This window comes from Oncorhynchus gorbuscha, linkage group LG24 (genome assembly GCF_021184085.1).
Source record: "Oncorhynchus gorbuscha isolate QuinsamMale2020 ecotype Even-year linkage group LG24, OgorEven_v1.0, whole genome shotgun sequence".
Classification (NCBI taxonomy): domain Eukaryota; kingdom Metazoa; phylum Chordata; class Actinopteri; order Salmoniformes; family Salmonidae; genus Oncorhynchus; species Oncorhynchus gorbuscha.
In genome coordinates, this window is record NC_060196.1 from 5,101,983 (window position 1) to 5,121,265 (window position 19,283).

The 19,283-nt window shown below is 49.9% G+C and overlaps 1 protein-coding gene across 4 annotated transcripts in view; it reads right to left on the reverse strand.

Moving 5' to 3' along the window:
• LOC124012069 (lipopolysaccharide-responsive and beige-like anchor protein) overlaps positions 1 to 19,283 on the reverse strand; it is a 419,063-nt gene that overhangs the window by 128,946 nt on the left and 270,834 nt on the right. For all 4 annotated transcript variants that reach the window (XM_046325448.1, XM_046325446.1, XM_046325447.1 and 1 more), the window contains 3 exons: positions 12,246 to 12,386; positions 9,631 to 9,750; positions 4,101 to 4,253 (listed from right to left, as the gene is read on the reverse strand). In XM_046325448.1, the coding sequence (XP_046181404.1) occupies positions 4,101 to 4,253; positions 9,631 to 9,750; positions 12,246 to 12,386 (414 nt within the window). The remainder of the gene's footprint in view (positions 1 to 4,100; positions 4,254 to 9,630; positions 9,751 to 12,245; positions 12,387 to 19,283) is intronic.

A 19,283-nucleotide genomic window follows, 5' to 3' on the forward strand; every position in this document is an offset into this window, starting at 1 on the left:
GTTTACAATCCCAGTAATCCTGGGTACATCCCAAACCTATGTATTTACAATGAGGGTCATGAATCTTGGAGCTATATAAGTCAGGGTCAATCAAGGAGCCGTGTTTAGACGGGTGGAGGGTTGGGATGTAGAGGGGTGGTGGTGGAGGGTTGGGATGTAGAGGGGTGGTGGTGGAGGGTTGGGATGTAGAGGGGTGGTGGTGGAGGGTTGGGATGTTGAGGGGTGGTGGTGGAGGGTTGGGATGTAGAGGGGTGGTGGTGGAGGGTTGGGATGTAGAGGGGGTGGTGGAGGGTGGGATGGGGGTTGGTGGAGGATGTAGAGGGGTGGTGGTGGAGGGTTGAGGATGTGGTGGTGGAGGGTTGGGATGTAGAGGGGTGGTGGTGGAGGGTTGGGATGTAGAGGGGTGGTGGTGGAGGGTTGGGGTGTAGAGGGGTGGTGGTGGAGGGTTGGGGTGTAGAATACCCCAAAATAAATGGCACTAGAACACATCGTGTTCTCCTTTACTCAATGTAAAATAAATGAGGCCTACATCTTCACATATGGAAACTAATACAGGCTAATTTCACAAACAAAAACTCACACACTACAAAAACATTGCACAAGCTGTAGACTACCACTCTCTCCCTGATGCAAAATGGAAAAAACAACCTGCCATTTTATGTGTCGCTACAATCCTCTACCGTGTGGAGGGTTTAATGGCCTTCCCAGATTGGGCTTTAATTAGCTGTTAATCATCTTTGGTGCTTAACGAGCGGAGCAGCTCTGGCACTCAGTCTCAGTCTCAGTCTCAGTCTCAGTCTCAGTCTCAGTCTCAGTCTCAGTCTCAGTCTCTCTCTCTCTCTCTCTCTCTCTCTCTCTCTCTCTCTCTCTCTCTCTCTCTCTCTCTCTCTCTCTCTCTCTCTCTCTCTCTCTCTCTCTCTCTCTCTCTCTCTCTCTCTCTCTCTCTCTCTCTCTCTCTCTCTCTCTCTCTCTCTCTCTCTCTCTCCTCTCTCTCTCTCTCTCTCTCTCTCTCTCTCTCTCTCTCTCTCTCTCTCTCTCTCTCTCTCTCTCCTCTCTCTCTCCTCTCTCTCCCTCCCCCTGTGACTAGTGTTGCTGGGCCATTAGGAGCAGACGACAAGCTAAAAGAGCCAAACAGACCCATTAACTCTCCCCCTCTCAACTCAGACTCTCTCAACCCCTCACTGCTCATCTCCTCCATTCTCCCTCTCGTTCTCCCTCTCCCCCCCTCTCTCTCATAATGTCACAGGAGCCAGCTGAACCCTCTAATGCCAGCTATCAGTCATGAGGGGAAACCCGCCCCCCGATCCCACCTCTCCCTCCATCTCTCTCCCTCCCCTTCGCCAGGGTGACGGGACTAACTTCCTCTAATGGTGTCAGTATGTGAGGAGGACGTGTTCTCTAGAATGAGAGGGTTAATGCCCAGGAGCGTTACAGACACTCCATGTTCAATACAGATCAAACTAACCTGCGTTCCGTTCTCTTTCGCTGGACATTCTCCATCTCATACAAGTTGTAATTGATCTTGTGACACAGCACGTGTTTCTGCGACAATGTCAATGTCCTCCCTCCGTTCTTTCTACCACCGTAAAGGGAAGCCTGCTGTGATATCCAGCTTACACACAGTCTTAAAGAGGGCGCATTGAAATAACATTTAGCAAGACGGAGAACAATATCTCTCGTCGTTCTCCTGAGGGAGAGTCTGTCTCAGTAGCCCCAGGTGTGTCAGCCTGTCAGATATTCCATAACAGCTGGGGAACGGGGGCTGTTCTAGACACCACAGACACAATGCTGACAGCTCTGTCCCTGCGGGCAATAATATCTGTTCCGTCACCATACGACGTCCCACTGGAACACATCGACTAAAGGAACTTCTGTTCCTACTGAAGTGGTATTCATGGGAAATGCATGAAGACGTCCAGACAAAACATGTGAACACAAATAGTTTCAACAGATAATTGAAACACGGCTCTTCATCTATGCAGATTACATTCATTTTTACATTTTTATAATGACAGCAGCTGATACTATAAATTGGTGAATTTGAACGTAACAAAGATGAGTACGCAAATACCAATGAAACGTAACTATTGTTTGATCTACTTCCATTGTGTTCTCTCACAAAGCCTGGCGCCCTGACATCCTGTTTGTATTGGGAGCATCTCAACGCCTCCTCTCTGCCCGCCTGTCCTCTACTGCCGAGCTGCTCTGCTGTGCAGGATGGATCGATATCGGCAGGATTGGCACACGGTGGAGGAGAGAAACAAAGGGCTGGATCGATCTGCACTGTAAGTGTGTGTGTGTGTGTGTGTGTGTGTGTGTGTGTGTGTGTGTGTGTGTGTGTGTGTGTGTGTGTGTGTGTGTGTGTGTGTGTGTGTGTGTGTGTGTGTGTGTGTGTGTGTGTGTGTGTGTGTGTGTGTGTGTGTGTGTGTGTGTGTGTGAGTCTGTTCTAGGTTGGACATAATTGCCTCGGTCCTGGAGGAGGACAGAGCACCATGGGAATTACAGCGAAGGGAAACCAGACCAGTACGGACACACAACAGTTGAATCACAGCAACAAACATAATTCATGACTGCGCTCAGTGATACTCTGTGGAAGAGATCAGGAGATCCTGCTATGCTTAGCGGTAAGGCGGCCCGTTAAGACATGATAAGGACATTTGAGTTCCATGTGAAGAAGCCGCCACTGAATCCCCCACCGCTGCAGCCAGACAGTGTCACAGAGCAGTCCACCTTACAGCGCTGGGGGTTAACGGCAGTCAAACTGTCAGCCAGCCAAACGCTGCCCTGGCCGCTAATTAGCTGTAGGCTCCAGTGGTCCGACTACCTACTGTAACATCTGCAGTAACAGCCTGCTCTATAGATCATCTGTCCACTAGGCAGGCAGGCAGGCAGGCAGGCAGGCAGGCAGGCAGGCAGGCAGGCAGGCAGGCAGGCAGGCAGGCAGGCAGGCAGGCAGGCAGGCAGGCAGGCAGGCAGAACACACACTGCTGTAGCAGTAGTATGTCCAACTGTCTAACCACCACACAGCCAAGCCATCTGACTGGGGATAACACGCCCAGCTGGAAGGAAATGTGTGTGTGTACATGCCTATGTGTGTGTGTGTGTCAGACAAAGGTCTGTCCATCTGAGAGTGTGTGGCAATGAGGCTATGTGCATGTGTGTGAGTACATTGACGATAGCAACATGTGTATGCGTGTCTGAGTGCTTACCGAACCCCCCCCACCATCTCTGTGGCGTTGGCGTGTCAAACCTTAGGTTGTGTGATTAATGACGTGGGCTGAGTCCCATCAGCGTCCTGATTAACACGACCACACAGGTCACAGAGCACAGCCTGATCACCACAGCCTGATCACCACAGCCTGATCACCACAGCCTTCCCTGCTGCCTCATCAGCCACTCATTACTACCACTGGGCAGAGACTGGAGAGAGGTGGGAAGTGTCTAGGTCCAGTTTGAGCATGACACCAGAAAAACATGGAGCGTTTTGACCTACTGGAACATCTGAAATGGGAGAGAGGAGGAATCTAATCTGGAGCACAATCTCTGCTGCTTGTGTGTAAGAGGACACTGCAGTCACTGTGGTGCTATAAAACTACGACAGTAATTCTGACAACAACTAAATATACACAGGTCTGGTGTGCTTGGGGACAGGAGGGAGAGATCAGAAACAGGACACTACACCATCCTCCTCAATAACTTCTTGGCCGTGTGAGATGGTCTTTGATAAGTCTGCTGGCAAAGCAGAGTCATGTCAGAGGAGCGGGAGGATCAGGTAACAGGAAGGGACCGGAGCTGGACAGGAAATAACACCGTCTCTTTTCATTAGCATTTCCTGCTAAGCTAGCCTAGCGTGGAGGAGGGGTAGGGATCTGACAGGGCTTCAGAGGAGTGGTTTGATGACATGTGAGGAAGAGGACTGCTGTGTGTGTGTGTGTGTGTGTGTGTGTGTGTGTGTGTGTGTGTGTGTGTGTGTGTGTGTGTGTGTGTGTGTGTGTGTGTGTGTGTGTGTGTGTGTGTGTGTGTGTGTGTGTGTGTGTGTGTGTGTGTGTGTGTGTGTGTGTGTGTGTGTGTGTGTGTGTGTGTGTGTGCGTCTAACGTACCAGTCTGTTGATGCGTACAAACTCCTCGGGGGTCTTGGCCCAGGGCGGCAGCTCCACGTCAGACACCACAGTCCCATCCTCCATCACCCCCAGGCTGTAGTTGTTGGCGTTTACAAACATCTCAGGGAGGTAGTAGAACTCTGGGGTCAACTCCTGGACAGACAGACAGACAGACATTAACACTGTAGAGCCAACCTGAACCGTCCCTTCACTAAGTTATGTCATGTTCATGTACTGATAGTGGATAGTCAATAAATCAGCCCTTTTAGTTAGGGAGAACAGTATCACAGTAAGCCATTTCCTCATTAGAGTAACACTGACAAGATGCTCTGTGATACAGCCTCCAGTCTCAGGGTGTGGGACACGACATTAGAATGTGACTACTGAGGACCCACATCATGACAGCCAGGTAGAAAGAACAGGGGACTGTGACCTTCAGAGTGAGAAGCTACAGTTTAGAGAGAGAGTTCATTAACAGAAAGAAAGAGAGAGAGAGAGAGAGTTCATTAACAGAAAGAAAGAGAAGACACGGTGTAAAGTACATTTAGAACGCATGTGGATGTGGATGTGTGTGTGTGTGTGTGTGTGTGTGTGTGTGTGTGTGTGTGTGTGTGTGTGTGTGTGTGTGTGTGTGTGTGTGTGTGTGTGTGTGTGTGTGTGTGTGTGTGTGTGTGTGTGTGTGTGTGTGTGTGTGTGTGTGTGTGTGTGTAAGGTCCTTTAATCTGGGACTGCCACTGTCGTCCCTCAGACAGCTAGTCAGACGCTAGTCGCAACACTTGAGCTGTGCCATTACTCATGGAAATTACATTTCAGACTGCTCATCTGCTGCCTGCTACCATGCTACCATGCTGCAAGCAGGCAGGCCGATAAAAGGCATCAAAACCTAGCGCGTGTATGTGTGTGTGTGTGCTGGGGTTTCCACGCTTTTGAAATATGATAAACAAAATATATGATGTTCTATTTTCTATGCTTCTCAAAAGATTTTCTGAAGGATTAGAAGGAGCCACAGGTCACAGAACTCACCAGACAGTGATTGTGTGTCTGTGCAGTTGAACACTTCGTTATGGAATTATGACATTTCACAATGGGCCCCAAAAAACATCAACGTTCGTGTAAACTGAAGAGCTCGATTTTTAAGACCTTGAGGGTGTAAACCTTAAAAACGGCTTCATTTCTAACAAACCATAGCTCAGCCTCAATGTGTATGAAATGCCTTCATATACAGAAAGACACAAATGTTTAGATTATGGGGCAAACCAAAACATATCGTGATAAATCTTTGCCATCCCGCAAACAGAAATAAAACACTAACGTCGTTAGGAGTGTGTGTGGGCACGTGGAACTAACTGGTAATAAAACACTAACGTCGTTAGGAGTGTGTGTGGGCACGTGGAACTAACTGGCAAGACTGGACAATGTAAGTGTTGAATTAACCCACTTCCCGGGCGCCTCCTGATACGTACAACAAACAATAGCACGACACCCAATGTAAATCCCGTGTTTAATCAGTACATCTACCCCTCGTGATATACTGAACCTACCCATCAACATAACAAGTGTCAAACCTGAACTACGGCCATATTCCACAGCAGGGAATTGAACCATGGATTTACGTATGGCGCGAGCACTCATATTTCAACATGATACAGCCACAGCCAGTATATAAACAGAGCACCGCAAGTATGAAGACAAGCCACAACACAAGTGTAACTCTTCATTTGATTCCACAATAAAACAATAGCTAATGAGTGACTAACTCCATATAAAATAACCTGTTAATAAAGCATTGAGGAGCAGTTGTCTTGTAACGTGTCCTGGGTCGTGTTCAGTTGGCACAAAACGTAGAGTGAGACGGGGAGGTACTACATGTCTAAAACGGAACTTGTCCAATAAGGAACACTTGGGATTTTTTTCAGTTACAAAATGTTTTTGCTACAGTGTGTGTAACCCTAACCTTTAATGAACACAACCCAGTTCTGTCTGACTAGAGCTGAACCAGTGAACCGTCTCCTAGGTCGTGTTCAGTTGCCACAAAACGTACAAAACGGAGTGCCAAGGTTTTGCTACGGTAGGACTTAATGAACAAGACCCTGAACTGTTTGACAGAACACAGTGTGACTGGGCCTGCTGACTGGTCACTGTCCTGATGGACAGAGAGAGAGAGAGACAGGATGACATTCTGACATCAGGGATGACCAGACCAGAGTCAACACCCATCAGTCATGTCCTCGTCTCCCTGTGACATGGCTGTGTGTGACAACCTGACATGCAAATACATACTGGCAAATAGGCTACAGGTAGGAGCTGGGAACTGGTCAGCGCATGTGATGAGATGTTCTGTAAGGGCTGCACGCATGTACGCACATGTACGCACACACACAACAACACACAGAATCCCTGGAAGGCTGTCTATCAATCAAGCTCAGACCTGAGAGCAGTCCTCACTGCGTCCAACAGGATGGAGACAAATACATGATGAGACAGGAAGCCAGTGAGTTTCCTCTAGATATGTTGTGTGGGTGGTAACCCGAGACATGGGGCGGTAGCTAGCCGGAGAGATACCCTGTGTCAGTCCATAACCACATATCCAAACCTACAGATGGACCGGAGGGGTGCTCAGTCAGGAGAGAAAGAACCAAGCACATGTTCTGTCATCACAACCAATCCATGTCATACAACCGTGAAAGCTTCAGAGACTACTGATCAAAGGTTCAAACCCCCCCCCACTGCCCTGCCTACTCCCCCCTCCTTCAGTCAACCTTGAATTGAACCTTTGGCCCATTGGGCCCCCTCTCCACTGGGCTTTGGGTCGATGGCGGGTCAGAACATTGGGCCCCCTCTCCACTGGGCTTTGGGTCGATGGCGGGTCAGAACATTGGGCCCCCTCTCCACTGGGCTTTGGGTCGATGGCGGGTCAGAACATTGGGCCCCCTCTCCACTGGGCTTTGGGTCGATGGCGGGTCAGAACATTGGGCCCCCTCTCCACTGGGCTTTGGGTCGATGGCGGGTCAGAACATTGGGCCCCCTCTCCACTGGGCTTTGGGTCGATGGCGGGTCAGAACATTGAGCCTCCTCTCCACTGGGCTTGGGTCTATGGCGGGTCAGACCAATCCTCTGCTACAGTTTGGGTCTCTAAGGCCCCAACCCTCCTCTTTTAACAAGTGACCCACGCTCTTAAAACATTTATGAGTACAGGCAGCCATCTTGTTCCAAATGTAGACTTGGCCTGCTCTTTGGGCCTGGGTTGAGTGGAGTGGTGGCTGGGGGAGTTGGAAGGAGTTGGAAGGACGGTTGATTGCGCTTCGCCTCCAATGATAAAACATATGGCTCGCATTACCGGTAACACTTGATTGCGAAAGCCCAGGGAGAGAGAGAGAGAACCTAGCTTGGTCTCAGTCTAGAGCTGTCACAGTGGATCAACCAAAAGAGCCCCACTCTACATCAAAACACACAGGACCAGGCTCAACACTGCACAGCTTCCATGTTGAGTTGAGTTTAGCTACATCAAAATAACAGAACATTCTTTCCTCGCATGGATGATCTCATTCACCTTGTTAACATAGAAGAGTTACAAATGAGATGTATCAATTTAGCATGCTAAGTATACCATTTAGCTTTAGCTTCAGGACTATTGTAGGAAACTCTAAGAACCTTCTATTCCTTCTAAAGGGGGAGAAAGTCGTAGTTTGTTTTGTATCCCAGTGCATAAAGTGGTGATAACAGGTTAAAGACGCCAGTCCAGTCTGTCTGTAGCGTAGGAGAGACCGTGATGACCTCCGGCCACAATCCCCTGACCCCTCAAGACCTTTTGCCTTAGCCCAAAGGCATCGTTGTGTGCGTGTGTACTGTTGAAGTATACTGGGAGGGGGGGGGGGCATGGGGCCCCTGCAGTGACCCGTGACAGGACAGGATTGGGGATCACAGAGGCTGGCCTCTGACCACAGTAGAGCAGGGGCCACTGAACATAATGGAGGGACCGGGGCAGAGAGTGTAGCGGGGAGGCCCCCTGTATTTCCCCCACCTTGTTAAGAAGGGCCGGGGGGGGGGGGGGTGAAGGAGACCCCCGGCCCCCACCGCAGACTGGACAAATTTACACCAGGCCTCCCCGGGTCGACCCCATGGAAGCCAGAGGCCTCGTAAAATGGCCGACCTTCAGTTTGAGGTCAGGTTTTGTAGAGTGGAGAGGTTTTAGATGTGAGGAAGTGGGCTTGTTGTTTTTAGACCAGTGTGTTTGTTTGCTCATTAGATTAGCCACTTTCTCTCTCCGGTGATGAGAGAGAGAGAGAAGAGGGGCCTTTGAGAAGGATTTAGGCAAATTCAATGAAAAGGGTGTAATTTGAACGTTGAATGTTTGTTTGGAATACGTTTGGAAGATAATGTTGACATTTGACCCCTAGCTTTGAAGAGCATATTAAGAACATATTCTTAGTTATTATAAGCTAAATCTGATATCACTGTCAATAGATATCCATCAACGACAAACAAACTAACGTGTGTTTATAATATTTTATATTATTTTATCAAAACACTTATCACAACTAAAAGGTAACCAGTCTTTAGAGACTAATGCCACCCTCTCCCCCTATCCTAGTATGTTCCCTGTCTCCTGGGGTCTGGACAGTAGTGGCCTCTCCTCCTATCCTAGTATGTTCCTTGTCTCCTGGGGTCTGGACAGTAGTGGCCTCTCCTCCTATCCTAGTATGTTCCCTGGCTCCTGGGTCTGGACATCCTAGTATGTTCCCTGGCTCCTGGAGTCTGGACAGTCTCCTCCTATCCTAGTATGTTCCCTGGGGTCTGGACAGTAGTGGCCTCTCCTCCTATCCTAGTATGTTCCCTGTCTCCTGGGGTCTGGACAGTAGTGGCCTCTCCTCCTATCCTAGTATGTTCCCTGGCTCCTGGGGTCTGGACAGTAGTGGCCTCTCCTCCTATCCTAGTATGTTCCCTGGGGTCTGGACAGTAGTGGCCTCTCCTCCTATCCTAGTATGTTCCCTGGGGTCTGGACAGTAGTGGCCTCTCCTCCTATCCTAGTCATGTTCCTTGTCTCCTGGGGTCTGGACAGTAGTGGCCTCTCCTCCTATCCTAGTATGTTCCTGTCTCCTGGGGTCTGGACCCTCTCCTCCTATCCTAGTATGTTCCCTGTCTGGACTGGGGTCTGGACAGTAGTGGCCTCTCCTCCTATCCTAGTATGTTCCCTGTCTCCTGGGTCTGGACAGTAGTGGCCTCTCCTCCTATCCTAGTATGTTCCCTGTCTCCTGGGGTCTAGACAGTAGTGGCCTCTCCTCCTATCCTAGTCTGTTCCCTGGCTCCTGGGGTCTGGACATTAGTGGCCTCAACTCACACTGGCGGGCTGCTGAATGGTCTGGAGGTGTTGAGGGTCTCGGTGTGTGTGAACGTCCAGAGGAGTGTGCAGACTGCAGAGGTCCTCTCTAGTCGATACTCTGGTACACTGTCTTTCAACAGCTAGCTCCACAGTGAGGAGGCGGCGGCAGTGTGTTTGTGTGTGTGTGTGTGGGTGTGTGTGAGTCGCTACCTTGACATCAGACGTGTCTCTCTGGCAGTTCCTCCAGGCTCGGGACACGGAGGAGAAGGTGCGGTCAGCATGGTCAAACTTCCCTCCCTGGAAGTTGAGGAACATGGTGGTGAAGGGTTCCTGGAAAATGAGAGAAGAAGAATGAGAGAAGAGAACGAGAGAAGAGAATGAGAGAATGATCAGTTATCCACATATCCTCCTAATAGTGTGCTGTGACACTGTAGTGTACTGTACATTTGAGAAAAAGGAGAAGAAGAAATTGCATTTGACCCCATATCCTTATGATTAAGCGTTTTTATACTATGGTAAAATGAGTCTGAATGTGTACACTGAGTATACCCCCCTCAAAACAGCCTTAATCCAGTCTACAGGGTGTCAAAAGTGCTCTAAAGGAATGCTGGCCCATGTTGAAACAACAGACCGTCCCCTCTGAAACAACAGACCGTCCCCTCTGAAACAACAGACCGCCCCCTCTGAAACAACAGACCGCCCCCTCTGAAACAACAGACCGCCCCCTCTGAAACAACAGACCGCCCCCTCTGAAACAACAGACCGCCCCCTCTGAAACAACAGACCGCCCCCTCTGAAACAACAGACCGCCCCCTCTGAAACAACAGACCGCCCCCTCTGAAACAACAGACCGTCCCCTCTGAAACAACAGACCGCCCCTCTGAAACAACAGACCGCCCCCTCTGAAACAACAGACCGCCCCCTCTGAAACAACAGACCGCCCCCTCTGAAACAACAGACCGCCCCCTCTGAAACAACAGACCGCCCCCTCTGAAACAACAGACCGTCCCCTCTGAAACAACAGACCGTCCCCTCTGAAACAACAGACCGCCCCTCTGAAACAACAGACCGCCCCTCTGAAACAACAGACCGCCCCTCTGAAACAACAGACCGCCCCTCTGAAACAACAGACCGTCCCCTCTGAAACAACAGACCGTCCCCTCTGAAACAACAGACCGTCCCCTCTGAAACAACAGACCGTCCCAACAGACCGTCCCCTCTGAAACAACAGACCGTCTGAAACAACAGACCGTCCCCTCTGAAACAACAGACCGTCCCCTCTGAAACAACAGACCGTCCCCTCTGAAACAACAGACCGTCCCCTCTGAAACAACAGACCGTCCCCTCTGAAACAACAGACCGTCCCCTCTGAAACAACAGACCGTCCCCTCTGAAACAACAGACCCGAGTGAGACGGACACAATTAGCCAGGCTAACACTACTACAACTACACAGGAAACTACACGGACAATTAGGACAGAGTCCAAAATGAACTTAGAGTAGGAGTACTGATCTAGGATCAGTTTCATAATGAATACGATTGTATGGACAGGGGACGGGGGGACCGGATTCTAGATCAGCACTCTTACTCAGAGATGATTTTGAATACAGGACCGGGACTTTTAAGGTCTGCCCTAGTGCTCATTTGGGCTTCCTATCCCATCCATACGTTGCCACTTGAATTGAAAGGCATTTGGTAAAGTGGATTTAAAATAAGCCAGTAATAAGCCAGCTAATGATGTGATGGGATCAATGGTTGTTTCCATTGGGAGCTACAGGGACAATTACAGGACAATTCAAGGGCCCTGGAAGGTTAGAATCCCTCCCTGCATGGCAGAATGGTCCCCTGTGGATGGAACAGAGAGTGTTGTCTGATATCGGCTGGATGAGGGTTACATATAGTGACCAATATAACAAAACACTATCAAAAGCACCACGTGGGAGAAAGATAACTTCATGAAATCTTTATTATTGAGTAGTTTGGAAGCAGACGTAAAAAAAAAAGAAAAAAAGTACAGAATAATAGCCCCTCATTAAACAAAGTTCAATTGAAGACTCCATTTAAGAAAATATCATTTCTGAGTTCCTCTTATGTTGCAAAGACACACAGAAAGAAACACGTTATGAATTTAGCATCGGCGAGCTGCTTCTCGGTTTTACGAGCAGCACAACATAGAAATAACCAAGGCCAGCCAGGGACAATACGCTGTGCATACGTTAGCGTGTAGATGGAGGCTGTATTTCACTGTGACATAAATCAACCTGACTCTCTTTGAATCCATGGCCAATTAGAAAACAACAATTAGCTGCAATGGGGCTTCAAGTCTAATGATGAATAGGTAGTAAATATTACACCATGACAGGTAGTTGACAACTGTAATGCATTCCTTTCTAAATGGAATCGGTTTTTCATAAAGCAGTGACAAAAATGAAGGCCTAAATCCTAAATCCTATTCTATACACATCGTGGTGGGATTCAGTATTTTCATTTCACCTTAAAATGGACCAAGTTGAACCATTGAGGTCAAAATAAGTATTTCGCCATTTTAATGTGTCGAAAAAGGCAAGTTACCTTTACAAGCGAGACATTTGTATCGGATACGTGCAGTGAAATGTGTTGTTTTACAGGGTCAGCCATAGCAGTACGGCAATCCTGGAGAAAATTTGGGTAAAAGTGCCTTGTTCAAGGACACGTCGACAGATTTTTCACCTCGGCGGCTCGGGTATTGGAACCAGTGACATTTCGGTTACTGGCCCCGACGCTCTAACCGCTAGGCTACCTGGGGGTAGGTGGGGTGGATATAGTTGGGGGGCAGTTAACTTACGATGCGCAGCAGCCACATCTGGGTGAAAGAGGAGGTGGAGTAGTGGGTTCCGTAGTGGAACTTGGGCACCTGGTCGTCCTCCCAGGATTCATAGCGGTCGTTGAAGAACGCCGCCCTCTTGGGGTTCAGGGCACCAATGGGCTGTGAGGAGAAAGACAACGTTATTACAACAGAGACTGATAGACACGGATAGAGAGGGAGATAAAAGAGAAACAGAGAGAACGAGTGGCAGTACAAAGAGAAGAAACATTTTATAACACGGTACATTGAACTCTTTTAGCTTTCAGAGAGCAGACATTGCTTCAAAACACAGGCCCTATATATTCAAATGATGTTGGTAACCTTTGTGCGTTCGTCGAATGAATATTAGATGCTGTGTTGTTTTGAGGATCAATCCATTCCAACAGCATTTCACTTCATAGCCCTGAAACTCAACCCCCTGCGGCTAGTCTGTCAGAGAGAACGAATGTGTTGCGATGAAAGGAGGCCTAGGAACATCAATAGCAAGGGCCGGGAGGTTCCTTCTTCCATTTTTATTAATCTGTAGCTAATATACTAGTCAGGAGAAGCAGCCTCCATTGTGGGTCTAAAAAATGGATCAGTTGCATTAATTTCCCATTGATCTCAGAGAAACCAATACCTGGCTGAGCCTGGCTTATTATTTAAATGCTCATTTATAGAAATCACTTTTTTACCCGTTCAATTTTTATTTGGTCTTCTATTAGCCCTCCTCCTCCTCCTCCTCTTCATCCCTCGCTCCAAACACACCTCCTCTCTGATCAATGGTAATGGAATGATGGCCTTTTGAAGATGAAGCACTGGCTGGTGGATCGATAGGCTCTCTCTCATATCATAGTGCTGTCATGGGAGGCCTCGTCCAGGCTGGGGAGAGGCTATTGATCTGATGCTGCTGTTACTGTGTCGGGTGGGTGTAATGGTGGGTGTAGTGGTGGGTGTAATGGTGTGTGTGTCTGATTGTATCCAAGGGTGCACCCGTTCAAGACCGTACCCAATTACCTTCCTTACACTGGAACAACCGGAAAAGAACAGGAACACGCACACACCGCCTCATGCCGACACAGTGTGCTGGGCTGTGCTGACAGTGACACACTATTGGCTTACCCAGGGCTACTGGGGGTGGGAGTACACACACTGAATTATACAGTACAACGATTGGACTGATTTATTGCCGTAATAACGTAGAGCTCATTAAAAAAAAGAAAAGGCTGGAAGAGGAATATAAAATTTAAAAAAAGAGACTGAGTGCACTGCAATGAGAGCGAGAATAAAAGAGAGCACGAGAGAGAGGGGGGAGCGAGAGAGAGAGAGAGGGGGGAGCGAGAGAGAGAGAGAGGGGGGAAGGGAGAGAGAGAGGGGGATAGAGAGGGGAGAGAGAGAGAGCAGGAGAGAGAGAAAGAGAGAGAGAGCACGAGAGAGGGGGGAGCGAGAGAGAGAGAGACGAGAGAGGGGGGGAGCGAGAGAGAGAGAGAGATCGAGAGAGGGGGGAGCGAGAGAGAGAGGGATCGAGAGCGAGAGAGAGAGAGATCGAGAGAGGGGGGATAGAGAGAGCGGGAGAGAGAGATCGAGAGAGAGGGGGAGAGAGAGAGAGAGAGAGGAGGAGAGAGAGAGAGAGAGAGAGGGAGAGAGAGAGAGAGATCGAGAGAGGGGAGAGAGAGAGAGAGGGGAAGAGAGAGAGAGGGGGAAGGGAGAGAGAGAGAGAGAGGGAGAGAGAGAAAGAGAGAGAGAGAGAGAGAGGGAGAGCGAGAGAGAGAGAGGGGGGGAGCGAGAGAGAGAGAGAGGGGAGGGAGAGAGAGAGAGAGGGGGGAGGGAGAGAGAGAGAGAGGGGGAGGGAGAGAGAGAGGGGGATAGAGAGAGCGGGAGAGAGAGAGAGCAGGAGAGAGAGAGAGAAAGAGAGAGCGAGCGAGCGAGAGAGAGCGAGCGAGAGAAATAGAGCGAGAGCGCAAGAGAGAGGGAGAGAGGAGAGAAAACGAGAGAGGGAACAAGAGGGAGAAAGAGAGAGAGTGCTACATTGTTTACTGCTGTAAATGACGTCCGGGTGGAGAGCGATGCGCGGCGAGGAGGGCGGCGGTACAATAGAGCGGTGGTGACAGCGTCGTACATCAGGGCCGTCCCTGGTGAGGAGTGCTCTGATCGAGTGAACGCTGCCCATTGGGCTAATATGTTCAGGCGGTGCCTGCGAATAATGCTTTGACGAGCGCTCGGATAAATGAGCTGCTATCGTGGTTTTTAATTAGACTTTGAACGGGAATGAGATTAGAATAAACCATGGACAGAGTTAGATGGTGTTACAGCTTCAAAGAGGAGAATATGGGAGACTTTAATCTTGGATAAGGGTTTTATCTGTTGTTCATCCAGAATGTAGATTAGGAAGGTGTTGGGAAATGGTTATTGTGGCATCATTATTACACCATAGAATTAGCTTACACGTATAAAGTACTATGCTAGCCAACTGCTACCCATAGCCACTCAACTATGCTAGAGGAGTCACTACAGACCCTAGTTCGATTCCAGGCTGTATCACAACTGGCCGTGATTGGGAGATCCATAGGGCGGTGCACAAATTGGCCCAGCGTCATCCGGGTTTGGGCGGGGTGGGTTGTCATTGTAAATAAGAATTTGTTCTTAATTAACTGACGTGCCTAGTTAAAATAAAATAAAAACTAGACAAGATGGTGTCGGTGATGTGTAATCTTTTACGTGACGCTAAATCCTCTAACATATTGGAACAACAGGAAGTGCATCATACAGGAACACATTGTGTTGATATACCGTTTGCAGATCAAATAGAGACTTATATTATCAAAGAACTCTGATCGCAGACACAAATAAAATCATTCAACAGTTAACCGAAAACAAACCTAATGTCAACCGGATAATACACACGATCTTTCCTTGTGGCATTCAAATGGCAAAGACATCAAAGGCAAAAACTGCTATCAAGATGGGCAGAAACCAGACAGTAGCATATAGTTAACCATTACATCTCTCCAAATTATAAGGGTCAGCGGTGATACAACAAACTACAATGTTTCCACATTTAAGGATTATTTGACAAAATAAATCGCTCATTTAGGAAGGCTCAGTCTGAGCTTTGCCAGAGAGCCTTGAGACATAAATCAAACTGTGGTTTTGAGAGGACTGTTTATATAGAATGTCCTATTTAAACAGTGAGAATGACGTGGTGTTTGAGGGGTGTCAGAAAACATATGGGACGCATCTTGAAATCAATACCCCATTAGCCCCCCGCGCGGTGCCAAAGTACAAGGGCCCTGGAACCGCTCAATATAAAGCTGCGTTGTTTTTGCTACATTGCAAATACAGGACCCCAAACATGTCCAGGTCAACACCTCGTTCAAGCATCCCGTTTCAGGAGTCCTTCCAAATTGCCTGTTTAAAAATGCTCTCAACGTTAGAGCGTCCCAAACGTCACCCTATTCATAACATAGTGCACTACTACTACTAAGGAGCGTCCAAAAGTAGTGCACTCGATAGGGACTAAGGTAGTCTAGTGTAAGACCGTGTCCTTATCGTGGTGACTACAATGTTATCTCTGGGCTGGCAATTCATGTCAGGCCGAGGTTAGAGTTTAGGATGAGAAAGAGCCCCGGGGTATGAACGGAATCGCTCTGACAGAAGGAACATACATTTGTGAGGACATGCACCCGCGCACGCACACACACGCACACACACACGCACGACAATGTGCGACACACGGGCATTCGTGGCAATTTCAGCCTCTCAATGTCACAGGACTCTCGCATGACCTGTTTCTATCAAAGCAGAGCACGACATGAGAAGGGGAGGGAGGGAGGCAGGCAGGGAAGACTGAAAATAATCATCATTTGGGAGGTGCATATATTTGTCCTGTTACACACAAGGGTATAATGGAAATGTGTTTTTTTGTATATCCCAACTCTCCCTGAGAGACCCACAGGGAGTGGGGTCACGGCCAGGGTCGCCATTGTACAGCAACCCTGGAGCATTTAGGGTTAAGTGCCTTGCTCAAGGGCACAGCGGCACACCTTGTCGGCTCCGGTATTCGAACCAGCAACCTTTCGTTTACTGGCCCAACGCTCCAACCTCGAGTAAAAGAGGAGAGAGTGAAAGAGAGATATCAGAAGGGGGGATTATGAAGAACCAAACTAAACGAGCAGCCAATAGAGGAGGAGTACCGAGCGTCGGAGCGGCTGTCCTTTCCCAGACGATGCAGTCTGCCACGCTCCACTGGTCACACACTGATATCACACCATGTCAACAGCATGAATAAAACTCGAGTAGTAAAGATTGGTTGGCCCCGCGTCTCTCCTTCCTTCACTCCCTCGCTCTTCAATGGGAATGGGGGGATGAGGGAGGCAGAGAGAGTAGAGAGGGATAGGGAGAGGCAGAGAGAGTAGAGAGGGATAGGGAGAGGCAGAGAGAGTAGAGAGGGATAGGGAGAGGCAGAGAGAGTAGAGGGATGGGGAGAGGCAGAGAGAGTAGAGGGATGGGGAGAGGCAGAGAGAGTAGATGGATAGGGAGAGGCAGAGAGAGTAGAGAGGGATAGGGAGAGGCAGAGAGAGTAGAGAGGGATAGGGAGAGGCAGAGAGAGTAGAGAGGGATAGGGAGAGGCAGAGAGAGTAGAGGGATAGGGAGAGGCAGAGAGAGTAGAGGGATGGGGAGAGGCAGAGAGAGTAGATGGATGGGGAGAGGCAGAGAGAGTAGAGGGATGGGGAGAGGCAGAGAGAGTAGAGGGATGGGGAGAGGCAGAGAGAGTAGAGGGATGGGGAGAGGCAGAGAGAGTAGAGGGATGGGGAGAGGCAGAGAGAGTAGAGGGATGGGGAGAGGCAGAGAGAGTAGAGGGATGGGGAGAGGCAGAGAGAGTAGAGGGATGGGGAGAGGCAGAGAGAGTAGAGGGATGGGGAGAGGCAGAGAGAGTAGAGGGATAGGGAGAGGCAGAGAGAGTAGAGAGGGATAGGGAGAGGCAGAGAGAGTAGAGAGGGATAGGGAGAGGCAGAAAGAGTAGAGGGATAGGGAGAGGCAGAGAGAGTAGAGAGGGATAGGGAGAGGCAGAGAGAGTAGAGAGGGATAGGGAGAGGCAGAGAGAGTAGAGGGATAGGGAGAGGCAGAGAGAGTAGAGAGGGATAGGGAGAGCAGAGAGAGTAGAGAGGGATAGGGAGAGGCAGAGAGAGTAGAGGGATAGGGAGAGGCAGAGAGAGTAGAGAGGGATAGGGAGAGGCAGAGAGAGTAGAGAGGGATAGGGAGAGGCAGAGAGAGTAGAGAGGGATAGGGAGAGGCAGAGAGAGTAGAGAGGGATAGGGAGAGGCAGAGAGAGTAGAGAGGGATAGGGAGAGGCAGAGAGAGTAGAGAGGGATAGGGAGAGGCAGAGAGAGTAGAGGGATAGGGAGAGGCAGAGAGAGTAGAGAGGGATAGGGAGAGGCAGAGAGAGTAGAGAGGGATAGGGAGAGGCAGAGAGAGTAGAGGGATGGGGAGAGGCAGAGAGAGTAGAGAGGGATAGGGAGAGGCAGAGAGAGTAGAGAGGGATAGGGAGAGGCAGAGAGAGTAGAGGGAGAGGCAGAGAGAGTAGAGGGATAGGGAGAGGCAGAGAGAGTAGAGAGGGATAGGGAGAGGCAGAGAGAGTAGAGAGGGATAGGGAGAGGCAGAGAGAGAAGAGGGATGGGGAGAGGCAGAGAGAGTAGAGGGATAGGGAGAGGCAGAGAGAGTAGAGAGGGATAGGGAGAGGCAGAGAGAGAGTAGAGGGATGGGGAGAGGCAGAGAGAGTAGAGGGATGGGGAGAGGCAGAGAGAGTAGAGGGATGGGGAGAGGCAGAGAGAGTAGAGGGATAGGGAGAGGCAGAGAGAGTAGAGGGATAGGGAGAGGCAGAGAGAGTAGAGGGATAGGGAGAGGCAGAGAGAGTAGAGGGATGGGGAGAGGCAGAGAGAGTAGAGGGATGGGGAGAGGCAGAGAGAGTAGAGGGATGGGGAGAGGCAGAGAGAGTAGAGGGATAGGGAGAGGCAGAGAGAGTAGAGGGATAGGGAGAGGCAGAGAGAGAGTAGAGGGATGGGGAGAGGCAGAGAGAGTAGAGGGATAGGGAGAGGCAGAGAGAGTAGAGGGATAGGGAGAGGCAGAGAGAGTAGAGGGATAGGGAGAGGCAGAGAGAGTAGAGGGATAGGGAGAGGCAGAGAGAGTAGAGGGATAGGGAGAGGCAGAGAGAGTAGAGGGATAGGGAGAGGCAGAGAGAGTAGAGGGATAGGGAGAGGCAGAGAGAGTAGAGGGATAGGGAGAGGCAGAGAGAGTAGAGGGATGGGGAGAGGCAGAGAGAGTAGAGGGATAGGGAGAGGCAGAGAGAGTAGAGGGATAGGGAGAGGCAGAGAGAGTAGAGGGATAGGGAGAGGCAGAGAGAGTAGAGGGATGGGGAGAGGCAGAGAGAGTAGAGGGATAGGGAGAGGCAGAGAGAGTAGAGGGATAGGGAGAGGCAGAGAGAGTAGAGGGATAGGGAGAGGCAGAGAGAGTAGAGGGATAGGGAGAGGCAGAGAGAGTAGAGGGATGGGGAGAGGCAGAGAGAGTAGAGAGGGATAGGGAGAGGCAGAGAGAGTAGAGGGATAGGGAGAGGCAGAGAGAGTAGAGGGATGGGGAGAGGCAGAGAGAGTAGAGGGATGGGGAGAGGCAGAGAGAGTAGAGAGGGATGGGGAGAGGCAGAGAGAGTAGAGAGGGATAGGGAGAGGCAGAGAGAGTAGAGGGATGGGGAGAGGCAGAGAGAGTAGAGGGATAGGGAGAGGCAGAGAGAGTAGAGAGGGATAGGGAGAGGCAGAGAGAGTAGAGGGTTAGGGAGAGGCAGAGAGAGTAGAGAGGGATAGGGAGAGGCAGAGAGAGTAGAGAGGGATAGGGAGAGGCAGAGAGAGTAGAGAGGGATAGGGAGAGGCAGAGAGAGTAGAGAGGGATAGGGAGAGGCAGAGAGAGTAGAGGGATAGGGAGAGGCAGAGAGAGTAGAGGGATGGGGAGAGGCAGAGAGAGTAGAGAGGGATAGGGAGAGGCAGAGAG